This window comes from Schistocerca nitens, chromosome 5, assembly GCF_023898315.1.
Source record: "Schistocerca nitens isolate TAMUIC-IGC-003100 chromosome 5, iqSchNite1.1, whole genome shotgun sequence".
Lineage (NCBI taxonomy): Eukaryota > Metazoa > Arthropoda > Insecta > Orthoptera > Acrididae > Schistocerca > Schistocerca nitens.
The window spans coordinates 864,977,104-864,992,501 of NC_064618.1; the positions used below are offsets into that span (position 1 = coordinate 864,977,104).

The following is a 15,398-nucleotide window of genomic DNA, read 5'->3' on the forward strand; positions in this document are numbered from 1 at the left end:
CAGTATTATAGACAAATAGTCACTAGGGTTTAAAGTTTCAACAGAGGAGACTAAAGTCCTAAATGTATCTTATCATGTTCTTACTGCCTGTGAAATCTGTACCATCAACCATTTCTGCCAAAGTAAGAAAACTATCAGATGACATATTTACATTAACACACACATATCTTCATAAAGTTCAGCATGTTGGACAAAGCCAAAGAAGGAGTTAATGAGATGCATTAAGTTAGGAGATATATCTGCATGAGAATAACAGTGTGATGTGATTCTGTAGGTGCCTATGACTGATGTGGACTGAGGGGCCATACCCCCACCCCCTTTTTACACACACACACACACACACACACACACACACACATTCATCTTAGTCCAGTAATTTCTTTTACAGAACGTTTACAGCTAACTGTGAAATTTCTTGGCAAAATGGAAAGACTCTTGCAACCTGCGAAATGAAATATCGGGGTTGCTCGTAATGACGAATTGACATCACTTTGTTACTCTGATCCTGATATAGATGTCTATATCAGGATCTATTTCATTTCACCAATAAAAGGAAACATACAGCTTCATTTCTTCTTACATATATTAAAATACTTTTTATATACTAGAAAAGGTCCTTCAAACATTCTTAAATATGGACACAACACTATCTACTGTACAAATAATATAAAAAGTGTTCGACTATGTAACCATCAGCAAAAGTAACTAACAAGCATTTGCAGTACCAGAAAAGACAATGTGTATAACTTGTAGAAAGAGTAGCTGATTAACATTGACTTCTCGTATTGTTTGGCCATTTGTAGGCTCTCATTACACTGCTACGCACCATTTAACTTCTCATTAGATTTTTACACCACGGAAATTACGTCTTGTGGAATTCAAACAGGGGTATAAAGTTATTTATATCAACTATTACAATTGTGTGAATCATTCTCCCAAAAGCTGATTTTTTATTGTTCTACACAAATGTTTAAAATATATATATCTTGTCTTGTAAATGCAAAAACTATCAGGCCAAGGAAGACTTGTCTGTTTGAAGTTTAGGTAATGGCTATGCACTGTTCACGATGTTTACTTTGTTAAACATATTTATCATTATATTTTGTTAGTTTACTTTTTGAAAATTATTGTGCAATGTAAGGGAGACTGATACAGTGCTAAAAGTCGTGGGAACCATATGAATGCAGTGAAAGCTAATACTGGGTGAAGAATAAGTTGAACTGAATTCTTAAGCAGCATAGTAATATTATGGCCAAATTTTATTTTTGCTTTTTATCTGGACACTAAAATTTTTAAACATCTATTTTCATTTAATCCAACCTTCAGTACAAAGTTCTACCTCCTGAAACCTACAAGCTGTTACTGAATGGAACTGCATGATATGATTCATTAAGGCTAAATGCTTATAACTGCATGATGCTATGTTCATCTCTTTTGCATTTAACCAAGCACATTCTTTTTCATATAGTAGGTATGGTTATTATAATATTTATGATAGATGAGAAACCTGGTGATGCCCAGGTTTATAGTGCCCTAGACTTCATACATATGGAACTTATTTTTGACTTGTAAAGCTTTATTGTATACAATGTTTGAAGTAGTATGATTAGGAACATGGAAAAAGAGCTTGTATGCTTCAGTAACACCAGAGAGAGCCACGTAGAGCTGGTCATATGAATATCAACTGACGCCAACGTCTACACCCACAACATGTAGTGTCTGGTATTGTCCTTTGTTTATCGTAATGGCACAAAATAAAGTCATCTGCAATTGTGCACATTTAAAGCAAAAGGGTAAATAGTTAGGAATAAGTGGGATTTGGAGAATAAATTCACATGCACCGCCTCTCACCTATCATCCTTCTGTGATGTTACATTGGAGAGAAGTAGGCTTAAGCCTCTGTGAGTGAAGGGCTCTGAGGAGCAAGATAATGCGTGACACTCTCAATCATATTTACGTCACGCCCCGTTTTCAGTAGGAGTTTCTAAAAAGTGAGTTAAAGCCTTATGTTCTCAAGCTGCAACAAGTCTTGCCTCAGGATCTTCTTTGGTTCCTTGAGACCGCATAGTCTTCAGTCATTTAGCCCTTCTATTGTATTCAGAAAGAATTGACAATTTTGTAGGCATTTTTATTCTTAAACAAAATTTAAGGAGAAGGTGCCCTGATCACAAAGAAAACTTAATAAATTTGTTTTTCCAAGCAACTTTTATAAATAAAACTTATTGACGGAAGGAAAGCTATGTTGCTAAGTTTTTAATGCACAAAACGAAATCAGTAAATTTGTATATACAAGCCAAGTAAACTCGTTGTTAGTTTGTGTTTATAAAGATAACATTGTGATGCTTAATTCCTTCAGTGATGTACACTTCCAAAAATACATCTGTCACCAAGTTTAAAAAATGAACAGCACCCTTGGTTCTTTTGTGTACTAATAAACTAATTCCACCATCTATTGGTTCTTTGGCGTACAAGGCCTTGATGATTAAACATCCAAAATACTAAGCTTAGCAGAATTTACATAAGGCTACAAACTGCGATGTCTTTTTTTTTTCTCCCTTGCTTTGGTTTTGATCAAATAAAGCCCATTCATTGCTACAAGCTATGCTCAAGTTACCTGTGAAAACTTCATGAAAAGTCATCTAATAGTTTCGAGATTAATGTGCTCATACATGGCCGTTTTACAATTTTACTGTTTTATTATTAGTATAGATGTAGATTAATATCAAAATAAAATGTCACATAGCAAGTGTTGCCTATTGATTATTTTTCTTTCTGATTTTAGATATCTCCAGTAATGGAAACAATAGAAGATATGTTAACTCGCCTGGAAGAGTTTGAAAGCCTGATGGATATGGCAAGTTAAAATTAATTGTTTTTTTGCAAAATATTCATATGATTTCATGACAGTAATTTCATTTCTGTTTCTATAGTACGTGGACATTTTTAAAATAGATTGCTCTCTATGTCCAGACTAATTTACAGACTGGTAAAAAAATGACTACTTACAAGGGAAAAGAAGTATTGTGTAAACTGTACCAGAAATCTTGAAACATAGTCTTTTTCTGTAGGTAGACAGGAAAAGTGTGAAATTAGTAGCACAGGGAGGAAGGTCAAAACTCTGCACTAAGAGATGGCTGTGCAAGAAGTCCACATACATGAAAATGAAAGAACAGATGAGAGATGATCTCCTGTCAAGTAATGGAAAATTGCTGGGTCCAGGGCAAAAAGTATTTCAGAGTATTGCTTTAATTATAAAACATTTAGAAACAGAGAATGATTAAGAAACAAACTAAGTAGGAATGTCAGGGAAAGAATTAATAAACAATTAATACAAATGAAGAAACACTGATGTTAGTTGCACCACAGTTCACCACCCGTCCTGTTTTTCAGTCTGCCCTGCCTATGTCATTTGACATCTGTGATGAAGGATGGCTGCCAAATTCCATGATGTCTGAACACGGTTTCACCATGTGTTGGAGACACTTGCTAGTCGCGGTAGCCGAGCGGTTCTAGGCGCTTAAGTCTGGTCACAGGTTCGAATCTTGCCTCGGGCATGGATGTGTGTGATGTCTTTAGGTTAGTTAGGTTTAAGTAGTTCTAAGTTCTAGGGGACTGATGACCTCAGCTGTTAAGTCCCATAGTGCTCAGAGCCATTTGAACCATTTGAAGACACTCACCAAAGCCCACAATAAGTCTTGCGGTTTCCAAAATGCTCATGCTGAGCCTCAGGGCCGTGACAATCTGCCCTCGGCCAAACTCAGACAGAACGTGCACCTTAGCCATTCTACACATGGACAGCAAGCTCAATGATACTACATGCGGTGACTAACAGTTATTTCTTGCCAGGTGATGCTGCTATCACCTGGACGGGTTTATATCGGTACTAGGTCGGTGATCGTAATGTTGTGGCTGATCAGCGTACATCCACTTTAGAATGCCTTTAACCATAATCTATTTGCCCTTTTTGATGCTGCTTGTTTCAGAAACTAACATTAGAGAAATTAGCTCTCAGTACTCTTGTAAAACATAGCTTCTCGTGTGGTGATTCAGTTTACCAAGAAGTAATGAGCTAACATATTAATCATATACAGCTGACGTTCCTGAGACATACTAAGTCTCACCTTTATCTATGATAATAATGACGTAGGCCCAAGCAGTGAATTAAAATTTGTACCAGCATCGGCATTTGAACCTCGGCCTCCTGCTTACTAGGCAGATGCGGTAGCCGTTACACCACAGTGGCACTTCGACTACCACAGCTGCATACATTATCCTACATGGTCCTTCTTAATGTGAATTCCAACTATGCCTTAGCTCATTGCTATTCCCCGTTTAAACTTGTGTCAGTATTGCCAGAGGGTCTCCAAAATTTTAATAGTACCTTAGCAGTGAGCAAAATTCAGTTCACCCTGCCTGTACCTCAGGCATAGGTGATATATTACTCATTTACAGTTGTTTCTGATATATACTGAGTCATTATTGTAGATAAATGTGAAATTCAATATGCCTCAGGAACACCAACTTTATATGATTAATATATGACCTATGCCTAAGGTACAGACAGAATTAACCCCATGTTGCCCATTGCTAAGTTGCTATTCCAATATTGGAGAGCCCCAGCAATACTGATGTGAATTTTGAAGGGGAATAGAGTGGGCTGAAACATGAAGTGTCAGGAAGGGAGATGTACTAGGGTAATCCATGTAGCTGTGGTAATTGATGTACTGTTGTGGTGTGGCTGGTAAGCAGGAGACATGGGTTCAAATACCTGTGCTGCTACAAATTCTAATTCATTGCTAGGGTCTACAGCATTATCATAGTTAACACATTGTAACATGGGCCAGAACTTCATTAGTTGGTTGATAACTCAGGCTTTTGTAGACAGCACCCAACATTTATTTCCACATAAAACAAGCTACTGGCACATGAAATAACTGTGGCATCATAAACCTGGGCTAAGACAGGTGAATCCTGAGAAGAAATCCCATTGCAGTCCAAGTCCAAGCAAGATTCCAGTGGCAGAGGATACAGGTAAAGTCAGAATAGCAAAACAGATGCAAACTGGAGAATTGTACAGTTCATTATATGAAGGGCACACTGGTGTCAGTGTAAGATGCAGGCATATGTACACAACCCAGTACTCCGATATGTAACAATACAGGCTGCAGCTGGCATGTCATTGGCTCTGGCGGCCAGCTTACAGGGCACCTGGCCATAGTTTTCATACCAGGTGGCTTGCAGTACCTCCATCAGATGTCCTAGTAGTCAGATGCCGTAGGATCGTTAGTTCCGGGGTGTGGTGTGATGGGTGCTCTAGTTTCTTTCATTGGGGCGAATGTAGTGGCGTGGGAAATGGGGACATAAATGAGGCTCACCAGTGGTATTGTAGGATCTGCAGTAGAGATAGGAAAATACTGGAACAGGAAGGAAAAATTGCAGGTCTTCAAGCTGGCTTAGACAAGGCAGGGGAGGATCTGGACAGGTTAAAGAGGGAGGAGGGTGAACAGAGCTGGGAAGTGGCAACAGGTAATAGGGGGAACAGGCAAAGGAGAGCATCAGACAGCTTTGTCATAAATCTCGAAAATAGATTTGACCTGTTGCCTCAGTCAGAATCAGATGAGCCTCATGTAGCTGAAGCTATAGAAATGGCACAACAAGCTTTCAAGGACTTGAAAAAGGTAGAGAAATTTGTAAAGAGAAAGTAAGTTCTGTTGTTAGGTAGTTCCCATGATAGAGGTGTTGGCCAACTACTGCAGGAAAACCTAGGTCCAGAGTACCAGGTCACAAAGTTTTGCAAGCCTAGTGCAGATCTTGGTCAGGTAACAGAGGATGTAGGTTCTTTATGCGAGGATTTTACAAAGGAGGATGCCATGGTTATAGTGGATGGTCCGGGAAATAGCATTGACAGAGATTCTGAATATTCCATAGAGTGTGACCTGGTGAAGATAGCATCAGCAACGAAGTATACGAGTGTGGGATTTGTGTCTGTGTTGAGGTGCCACGATCAGCCTCATTTGAACTCTTCCGTAGGGAGGGTGAACTTGGAGTTGGAGTGGCTGCTTAGGACGGATATAGGGTCCCATATTGGTTTGATTCCTGTGGATGCTATCGATAGGTGGGAGGGACTACACTAGGCATGGCCTTCACCTCAATAGGAAAGGAAAGGGAAAACTGTCTGGATTGATTGCAGAAAACTTAAGGGGGGACACTGTCACAAGTGGTAAAATACCAGTGGTCACAGGTGTAAGAGGATGTCTTTTTTAGGATAGGAAAGGCGGAAAGAAAACGAGTTTTAAGAGAGATTGGCAGACACTCAGTTTGAGAAAACAGATGGACAGGAATCAGATTTTAGCATACAGCCTCCATTTAAACAATGTTTAACAGAAAGTAATCAGAAACTACCAGTTCATCTTTGCCAAAGCAGTTATAATCCAATTAGTATGCAGTATCAGTTATCTTTATTACATCAGAACATTCTGGGACTCAGAAATAAAGTTGATGAACTACTCATTTGTATTGATGAAATGAATTCATCTAACCAAATTGACATAATCTGCCTCTCTGAACATCAAGTAACCACTGGTATAGATATGTTAGACATTTCAGGATTTGAGCTAGCTTCCTACTTCTGCTGAGTAGATATGGATGGAGGAGGAGTTTCCACTTTTATTAAAAACTGCCATAAATTCAAGAACATTGACATTAATAAATTCTGTTTAGAGCAGCATCTAGAAGCATGTGCAACAGAAGTAGAGTTCCATAACAGATCCTATATTGTTGTTGTTGTGATCTTCAGTCCTGAGACTGGTTTGATGCAGCTCTCCATGCTACTCTATCCTGTGCAAGCTTCTTCATCTCCCAGTACCTACTGCAACCTACATCCTTCTGAATCTGCTTAGTGTATTCATCTCTTGGTCTCCCTCTACGATTTTTACCCTCCACGCTGCCCTCCAATGCTAAATTTGTGATCCCTTGATGCCTCAAAACATGTCCTACCAACCGATCCCTTCTTCTAGTCAAGTTGTGCCACAAACTTCTCTTCTCCCCAATCCTATTCAATACCTCCTCATTAGTTACGTGATCTACCCACCTTATCTTCAGCATTCTTCTGTAGCACCACATTTCGAAAGCTTCTATTCTCTTCTTGTCCAAACTGGTTATCGTCCATGTTTCACTTCCATACATGGCTACACTCCATATAAATACTTTCAGAAACGACTTCCCGACACTTAAATCTATACTCGATGTTAACAAATTTCTCTTCTTCAGAAACACTTTCCTTGAAATTGCCAGTCTACATTTTATATCCTCTCTACTTCGACCATCATCAGTTATTTTACTCCCTAAATAGCAAAACTCCTTTACTACTTTAAGTGTCTCATTTCCTAATCTAATCCCCTCAGCATCACCCGATTTAATTTGACTACATTCCATTATCTTCGTTTTGCTTTTGTTGAGGTCCTATATAATAGTAACTATTTACCGAGCACCTGCTGGAAACTATACTCTATTCATAAATCATCTAGAAGCTCTTTTGGGTTATTTAACAGGAAAAAACAAAGAAATTTTGATTGTTGGTGACTTTAATACAGATTTTCTAATGCAACCTTCCAGTAAACATTTACTGCAGTTAGTAATGTTGTCTTTCAATCTAACTCACACTGTAAACTTTCCAACTAGGATCACTAGATCCTCAAGGACAGCCATTGATAACATTTTTATAGACAAATCAAAGGAACAAAATCATATCATAAAACCTGTAATAAATGGACTATCAGGTCATGACATGCAGCTCCTTGTTCCAGATGTAAATTCTAAGCAGTTTATCAACACTGCTAAATCTGAGTACAGGAGAGTAGTCAATCAACCAAAAATTGAGTGTTTTAGAAAACTGCTCAAAGATATGAACTGGAAAGATGTTTATAGTGCTCATGACATGAATGAAAAATATAACACATTCATGAACAATGTCAGTACCATGTCTGAAAACTGTTTTCCTCTAAAACTTACTCAAATTAAACAGAAGTCTATAATAAAATCATGGATTACACAAGGACTAAAGATTTCCTGTAAGACAAAAAGGAAAATGTATCTGTCAACCAAGAATAGCTCCAATGCTGATGATTTAGCTAAATACAAGGAATACTGTAAAATACTAAAAAAATTAATTCAGGCATCTAAACAAATGCACTATGAGAAGAAGATAGCAATGTCAGGGAACAAAATAAAAACAATGTGGGATATAGTGAAAGAGGAGACTGGTAGAACCAGAAAGGAACAGGAGCATATAGCATTAAGGGTAGATGACACATTAGTAACCAATGGGCATAGTGTGGCAAATCTATTTAACAAGTACTTTATATCCGTTACTGATAGAATGGGATTGTCAGGATCAGTAAATAATGCCCTTGAATATCTGAAACTAGCCTTTACAAATAGCTTCAGGTACATGAACATGTCACTCACTCACCAAAAGAAATAATTTCCATAATAAAATCTTTAAAAACAAAGCATTCTAGTGGTTACGATGAAATAGCAACAGAGTTAATTAAGGCATGTTCTTGTGAGTTTAGTACAATTCTAAGTTTCTTGTGTAACCAGTCAATTATAACTGGGACATTTCCTGACTGGCTAAAATATGCAGATGTTAAGCCTCTATTCAAGAAAGGGGATAAAGAGATACCATCAAACTACAGACCGATTTCACTTTTGCCAGCATTCTCAAAAATTTTAGAAAAACTAATGTACAGGCAGCTTCTTAACCATCTGACCACAAATAACATAGTATCAAGAACACAATTTGGATTTCTGAAGGGTTCTGATATCGAGAAGGCTATTTACACCTACAGTGAAAATGTACTTAATTCATTAAATAACAAATTACAAGCAGCAGGTATTTTCTGTGATTTGTCAAAGGCATTTGATTGTGTGAACCACAACATCCTTTTAAATAAATTAGAATTCTATTTTGATTTGTCAAAGGCATTTGATTCTGTGAACCACAACATCCTTTTAAATAAATTAGAATTCTATGGTGTCACAGGCAGTGCTGCAAAATGGTTCAAGTCATATCTTGCTAACAGGAAACGAAGGGTGTCAGTGCAAGGGACTAGTGAACTAAGTCATCATCAGAATGGGAAGAAATTACATGTGGTGTCCCACAAGGACCCATCTTAGGGCCATTACTTTTTCTTGTGTACATTAATGATGTCTCATCAGTTACACTGCCAGAAGCAGAGTTCGTTTTGTTTGCAGATGACACAAGTATTGCAATAAATAGTATGTCGAGTGTAGTTCTAGAAAGATCTTCTAATGATATTTTCATGGATACTAATAAATGGTTTAAAGCCAACTCACCGACACTGAACTTCGAAAAGACTCACTATATGCAATTCAGAAACTGTAAGAGGTTTCCACCCAGCATATGCATAAAGTATGAAGAAGAGCAGATAGAAGAGGTTGACAGTCTTAAATTCCTGGGATTACAACTTGATAATAAATTCAGTTGGGAGGAGCACACCACAGAACTGCAGAAACACCTTAACAAATCTGTATTTGCAATTCGAGTGTTAGCTGACATAGGTGACATAAAAATGAAAAAGCTTGCATACTTTGCCTACTTTCATTCCATAATGTCATATGGTATAACATTTTGGGGTAACTCTTCAAGTCAAACAAAAGTTTTCAGAGTCCAAAAGCGTGTAATACGTATTATTTGTGGAGTAAATTCACACATGTCCTGTAGAAACCTCTTCAAAGAACTGGGTGTACCAACTACTGCCTCTCAGTATATTTACTCCTTAATGAAATTTGTCCTAAATAATATATCTCTTTTTCCAACAAACAGCTCAGTTCATACATACAATACCAGGAACAAAAATGATCTGCATATGGACTTAAAAGCACTTACTTTAGTTCAAAAAGGAGTCCACTACTCAGGAACACTCATCTTCAATAATTTGCCAGCAAACAAAAAATTTAGTTAATAAAGATCAGTTTAAAAGGAGCATAAAAGACTTACTAGTGGCCAACTCATACTCCATTGATGAATTTTTTAATAGAAACAAATGATGTATATACTCATACTATTAGTATTGTTATTTCAGCTTTAAAAAATGATGTATTGTATATACTCGTACTATTAGTATTGTTATTTCAGCTACGATGATCTCCTCAGCACGGATCTATGGAACGAAAAACTATTCTAATCAGATATATATTCCATATTGGTATCTAGTGGGTTGACTAAACAAACCACCCCAAGTGATCATTTCAGAATTCAGCAGATAAAAATGTTCTACTAGCACACGTTTTGTACTTCAGACACTGCCCCTTTTATTATTTACTTTAAGTTAATGTATTTTGTTACAATGTTATTACTATTTTATGTTTAGCAACTTTGTCTTCAACTGAAGTAGTTCGTGGTTTGATCCAAACAACTAATAACATTCTGACTAGATCATAGGCTGAGGCAGCTCAGGACTTTGGTAAAAGACTCCACCTCCCTCATCTAAATATTGAAGCTGTGAGATGACAGACAGGACATGGCTAGACATGCACTGGTTTGATGGGTGCCACTATGTTGAGCAAGTCCCAACACAGGCGAGCATAATCTGTGAGGAGGCAGGTTGTGGAGCTGTCTGCTTGAGCAGCAGATGATGCTTGACTCTCCGCTATTGGTGAAGTATATGCACCACGAAGTAAAGCCAGCAGTCACGTGGGCAGCAGGTAGTCTGTGAGGGTACTGTGAGTGTGTCTCCATGCTATTGGCTGTTCCTGATACGAATATGGAATCAAGGTGCTGCCATGGCAGATATTCAGAGATATCATGCGAGCTAACATCCCATAGATGTTCGGGCTCACATGCAGTTCCTCTTCGTTGAAATGTTTTGGCTCTAACTCGTCTAGGGGTTGAACCGCACTTCTCACATTACACACCCTAATTAGACACTTGTGACCCTTTGGTTAAGTCGTCTGGCTGATGGCAAGTTTTCGAAATTGTGTGAAACATTCAAAGTTAATATGACATATAATAACACTAATAATAATATCGGCAGCTAAATTAACGACCCATAAAGGATGTAGACCACACAGTTGCGATTTGGTTAGAATAAAGTTTATTCAGAAAGCAAACTAATAACGAAAGGGGTCGTATTTAGAGTTACTGTTACACTCGAGCGCATTTCCATTTTACACAGTTCACTCATTCACAATCTCATCGTGAAATTAAGTCCTATACTCCACTTCGTTATCTACACGAAGAGTTAGAGTTCACACCAGGCACGTGGATGTTCACCGCTCAGAGACTGAGTTCCACGATACCACACAACATGATATTTTCTAAGTTGTTTCACTTCCTAGCTACCTAAAGACTGACCGTCCACCATCCGCTGAAGCCGAGTACCCCACCAAAATTCTGTATGGCTCAGCATTCCATCACCATCATTTTGTGGGAACAAATCTGTTGAAATTCGAATCAGGTGTAGATACGGGAAAACAAACACTTTCCGAAACCATCCACAATCTACACTGAACACTGCCCCAGTGGAATCAATACAAACAGAATCTAAACTATACAGTAAACAATTGATTTACAGCATTTGCAAGATGCTCGTAAATTCTTCAATGATTCTAACACGTTATTCAAGTCTCACTAGAGACATGCATCTAATGACAGATTTCCAATCGACTTCATCGACAAATTAATATTTTCTTTTAATTTAAATAACTCCCTTAGACTCAAAACTAACAACAAATATGAACAAATCTCACCCCTTGTTTAATTCCCTGCAGTGAAGCTGCGTACACAAATCGTTACTCCGTACAACAATAAATTATTCCCCAAAAATATTCTCAAATAAGTAGATAAACATACTTCCGTCTTCCTAGGTAAGCATTATTAATTTTCATTTTCCAAATTTCTCCAACCTCCATGCACCGATATTCGTGTGACCATAACTTATAATTCGGAAATTACAACAAACATAAAACCATCGAAAAACTTAAGCCTGACACATACATACACATAAATAAATCACTAATACACCCCCAAAAACCTAATTTATATGCATACTGTGCACTCATTTTTGACTTGATCCCCTTGCACCCAAATGTGCGTTTAAACTATCTCTCTGTAATTGCACAGACCTTGTGCCAAAACAAATTCTTATGCTATGAAGTAACAAATCAGCTACAATAAATCCTGAAATAAAACATTACAAATTACCCCTCCAAATAATCTTATAATCTAATCACAGATACACTTATTTCTTAACCTACTTTCCCCTTCTCAATGTAGAGTCTCAATTTTGTCACATTTCTTAATCCTAGAAGTTTTCCTGAAACAGGGTACATGAGTCAGTAGGCATTAGGGTGCTGACATCCTACCACTACAGATGCCCCATAGTACAGCTCAAACAACTTTTTTTATTTCTCCATCCACTTCACTGGACTTTTCTTTCATATGTACTAGGACGTTGTCTCCTCTTTTTTATGTAATTGGTTTGTACTGATACGGGATTTTACCTCCTGCTCCCTCTCACTGACCGACTCAGCTTGGTGCTGCAGGAACTCCACAGTTTCCGCTAATACAAATTTCGGTTTGACTCCCGCCATCACCTCCAAGTTGCGTTACTTTTCACGCTGTTTAGAACATCCTCAAATGAATGTACGTATTCCACACCTCAATTTCATACTCGTCCCAAAATAATTCATTAAATGCTTCTTTCGCCCCAATTTCATTTTTTCTCCCTTCTAGACCTCTCACTATCTTAAACTTCTCCCGAGTCCACAAATGAGGCAATAACGATTGTAATATTCTACTGTACCATCGCCAATCAGTTACAGTAAAATCAAATTTCTCCTTAAGATACCATTCTGTCCAAATATCAATTTCTATATTAGAAACAAACTCAGTGTATTCTCCCTTAAAATTATCAACATTAGTAGCTACAACATAATTATCATTAAATAAAGCATTACTTTTTACTTCCACATCATTACAAACACTTTCACAAACAACACTTTCAACAGCCGCTGATACACCATACAACTTGCTAAATGAAACCTCATTTATCTCCATCGACAAATTACCAATACAATAACTGTTCATAGGTTTACCACCCTCTGCCATTACACCACATAAATTGTAGCTATGGCTTTGTGCAATTTCAGAATCAACAGTACCATTAAATTCTGCTGCATTTTGATTTAAACATGAGCATTATACCTTTTCCTTTCCTACATGCTCCTGCGGCACATTATTTTCAGACTGCACATCAAATTCAGATCCACATTCACTCTCCAACAAACATTCAAGATCCACAGTTCCATCCAGAATTAGGGGTTCATCTCCATTAGTAGAAAGATGCGCACAGATTTCTTCCTCTGAAGTATCAATACCAGCAGCTTCAACTGTGGTAACTTCAGCACGTAAAACATCATTACTACCTTCCGGCAAAAATAATTCACAAATATCCGCCAACACACACATAAATTCATCAGTAGCTGATGAGACTAATGCTATGCCGCCCTTAGTAACCTCCTTAACAAATTTCGCCGTCACATCATCACCTTCATCACTATAACTGTTACCGCTGGTTAGTACCTCTTTAGGATTTTCTATACCATGTAACTCCACCAAATTCATCTCCACTTCAGCCTCGTCTTGACACATAGAATCTTTCATTGTATTAACATTCACACACTCTTTCATCTCACATTCATAAAACAGATCATTTAGCCCTAAATTGTCATCATCGCCTTTATCATTAGCTTTCATTATCTTAGGATTACCTTTTACATATGAACTGATTTGAAAATGTAGCTATTTGATTCTCATCTCTTACTAATTTCTTTTCAAATTTCTGATGCCTTTTCTCCGTTTTATTGACACCTATCACATTTCCATTTACTCGCATCCTATTCATCGCCGGTTTGTTTTGCCGCCACTAGACCTGAGATGCAGCAAAACTTAGTTTTCTGATCTCCCATCACGCTGGTTCATTTCACCAGGTGCCAGTCTTTCAAATCTATGTTCTTGGTGTCGGTCCCTGTCTCGAAATTATCCGTTCCTATTGCCGCTTTGAAATTTATCATTGGATGTGTTCCTGTTGCTGTTTCCCTTATCAAAGCTGCTGTTTGTGTTCTGTTGATAACTTCCCGGATGTCTTTCATAGTAATTACTCAGACTGTAGTTATGGTTTCCACTCTGGAAACTATTTGTCTGCTTAGTTTGCAGTTTAATTTTCAACTCCCATTCTAATTCAGCACAATAGATGCTTGTGAATTTCCCCATCTCATGCTGAATCTGCACTCTTTGTGGCACATGGTCCTGGACAATAGGATCCGTTTCACAATTCCTGGAAGGCTATCTGTTTTGGCCATATACTTAAATGAGAGCGAAATACTCGTTAACTCACAATCACCATTTCACAGCTGCCTCATAAGTAAAAGCTATACTAATAAAGACACAGAATAGGGGCTGGTACCATATGAAAGAGAGAAACAAGACAAGGAAGCAGGTCTAAGTATTGAGTCTGTAGATATAACAGTAAGCCTAGTTAAAAGATATTGACGATGGAAGGTATGAATGTGTGTGTTTTCTTAAAATATTAATAACTTCTAAACATCTTAAGCAGTTTCCAGATTGAAGTTTTCACTCTGCAGCAGTGTGTGTGCTGATGTGAAACTTCCTGACAGATTAAAACTGTGTGCTGCACCAAGACTCAAACTCGCAACCTTTGCCTTTCGCAGGCAAGTGCTGTACCAACTGAGCTACCCAAGCACGACTCATGACCCGTGCTCACAGTTTTACTTCTGCCAGCACCTTGTCTCCTACCTTCCAAATTTCACAGAAGCTTTTCTGCGAAACTTGCAGAACTAGCTGTCCTGGAAGAAAGACACACAATCTACCATGAAGTTTCATATCAGTGCACACTGCATTGCAGACTGAAAACTTCATTCTGGTAACATCCCCCAGGCTGTGGCTAAGCCATGTCTCCACAATATCCTTTCTTCCAGGAGTGCTAATTCTGCAAGTTTCACAGGAGAGCTTCTGTGAAGTTTGGAAGATAGGAGACGAGGTACTGATGGATGTAAAGCTGTGAGGACGGGGTGTGAGTTGTGCTTGGGTAGCTCTGTTGGTAGAGAACTTGCCTGCGAAAGGTAGGGGTCCTGAGCTCAAGTCTCAGTCTGGCACACAGTTTTATTCTGCCAGGAAGTTTCACCTTAAGCAGTCTTCACAAACACAATGTCAACTAATATCAGTTGAATAGCATTGCCAGCTTCAGAATTTCTGTTAAAGTTGTACAGTCTGAGTTTTAGTCAAATGTTTATTCCGAGGTTTAAAAATTGCATTCTAGTGCAAAATAAATTGTGAAACATTAAGTTTGGTGGCA

At 38.0% G+C, this 15,398-nt stretch overlaps 1 protein-coding gene across 1 annotated transcript in view; it reads left to right on the forward strand.

The window, feature by feature from the left end:
- Positions 1-15,398, forward strand: part of LOC126260033 (biogenesis of lysosome-related organelles complex 1 subunit 4) — a 55,361-nt gene that overhangs the window by 6,967 nt on the left and 32,996 nt on the right. Inside the window, exon 2 of the mRNA XM_049957205.1 lies at positions 2,783-2,854. Coding sequence (XP_049813162.1) covers positions 2,783-2,854 — 72 coding nt within the window. The remainder of the gene's footprint in view (positions 1-2,782; positions 2,855-15,398) is intronic.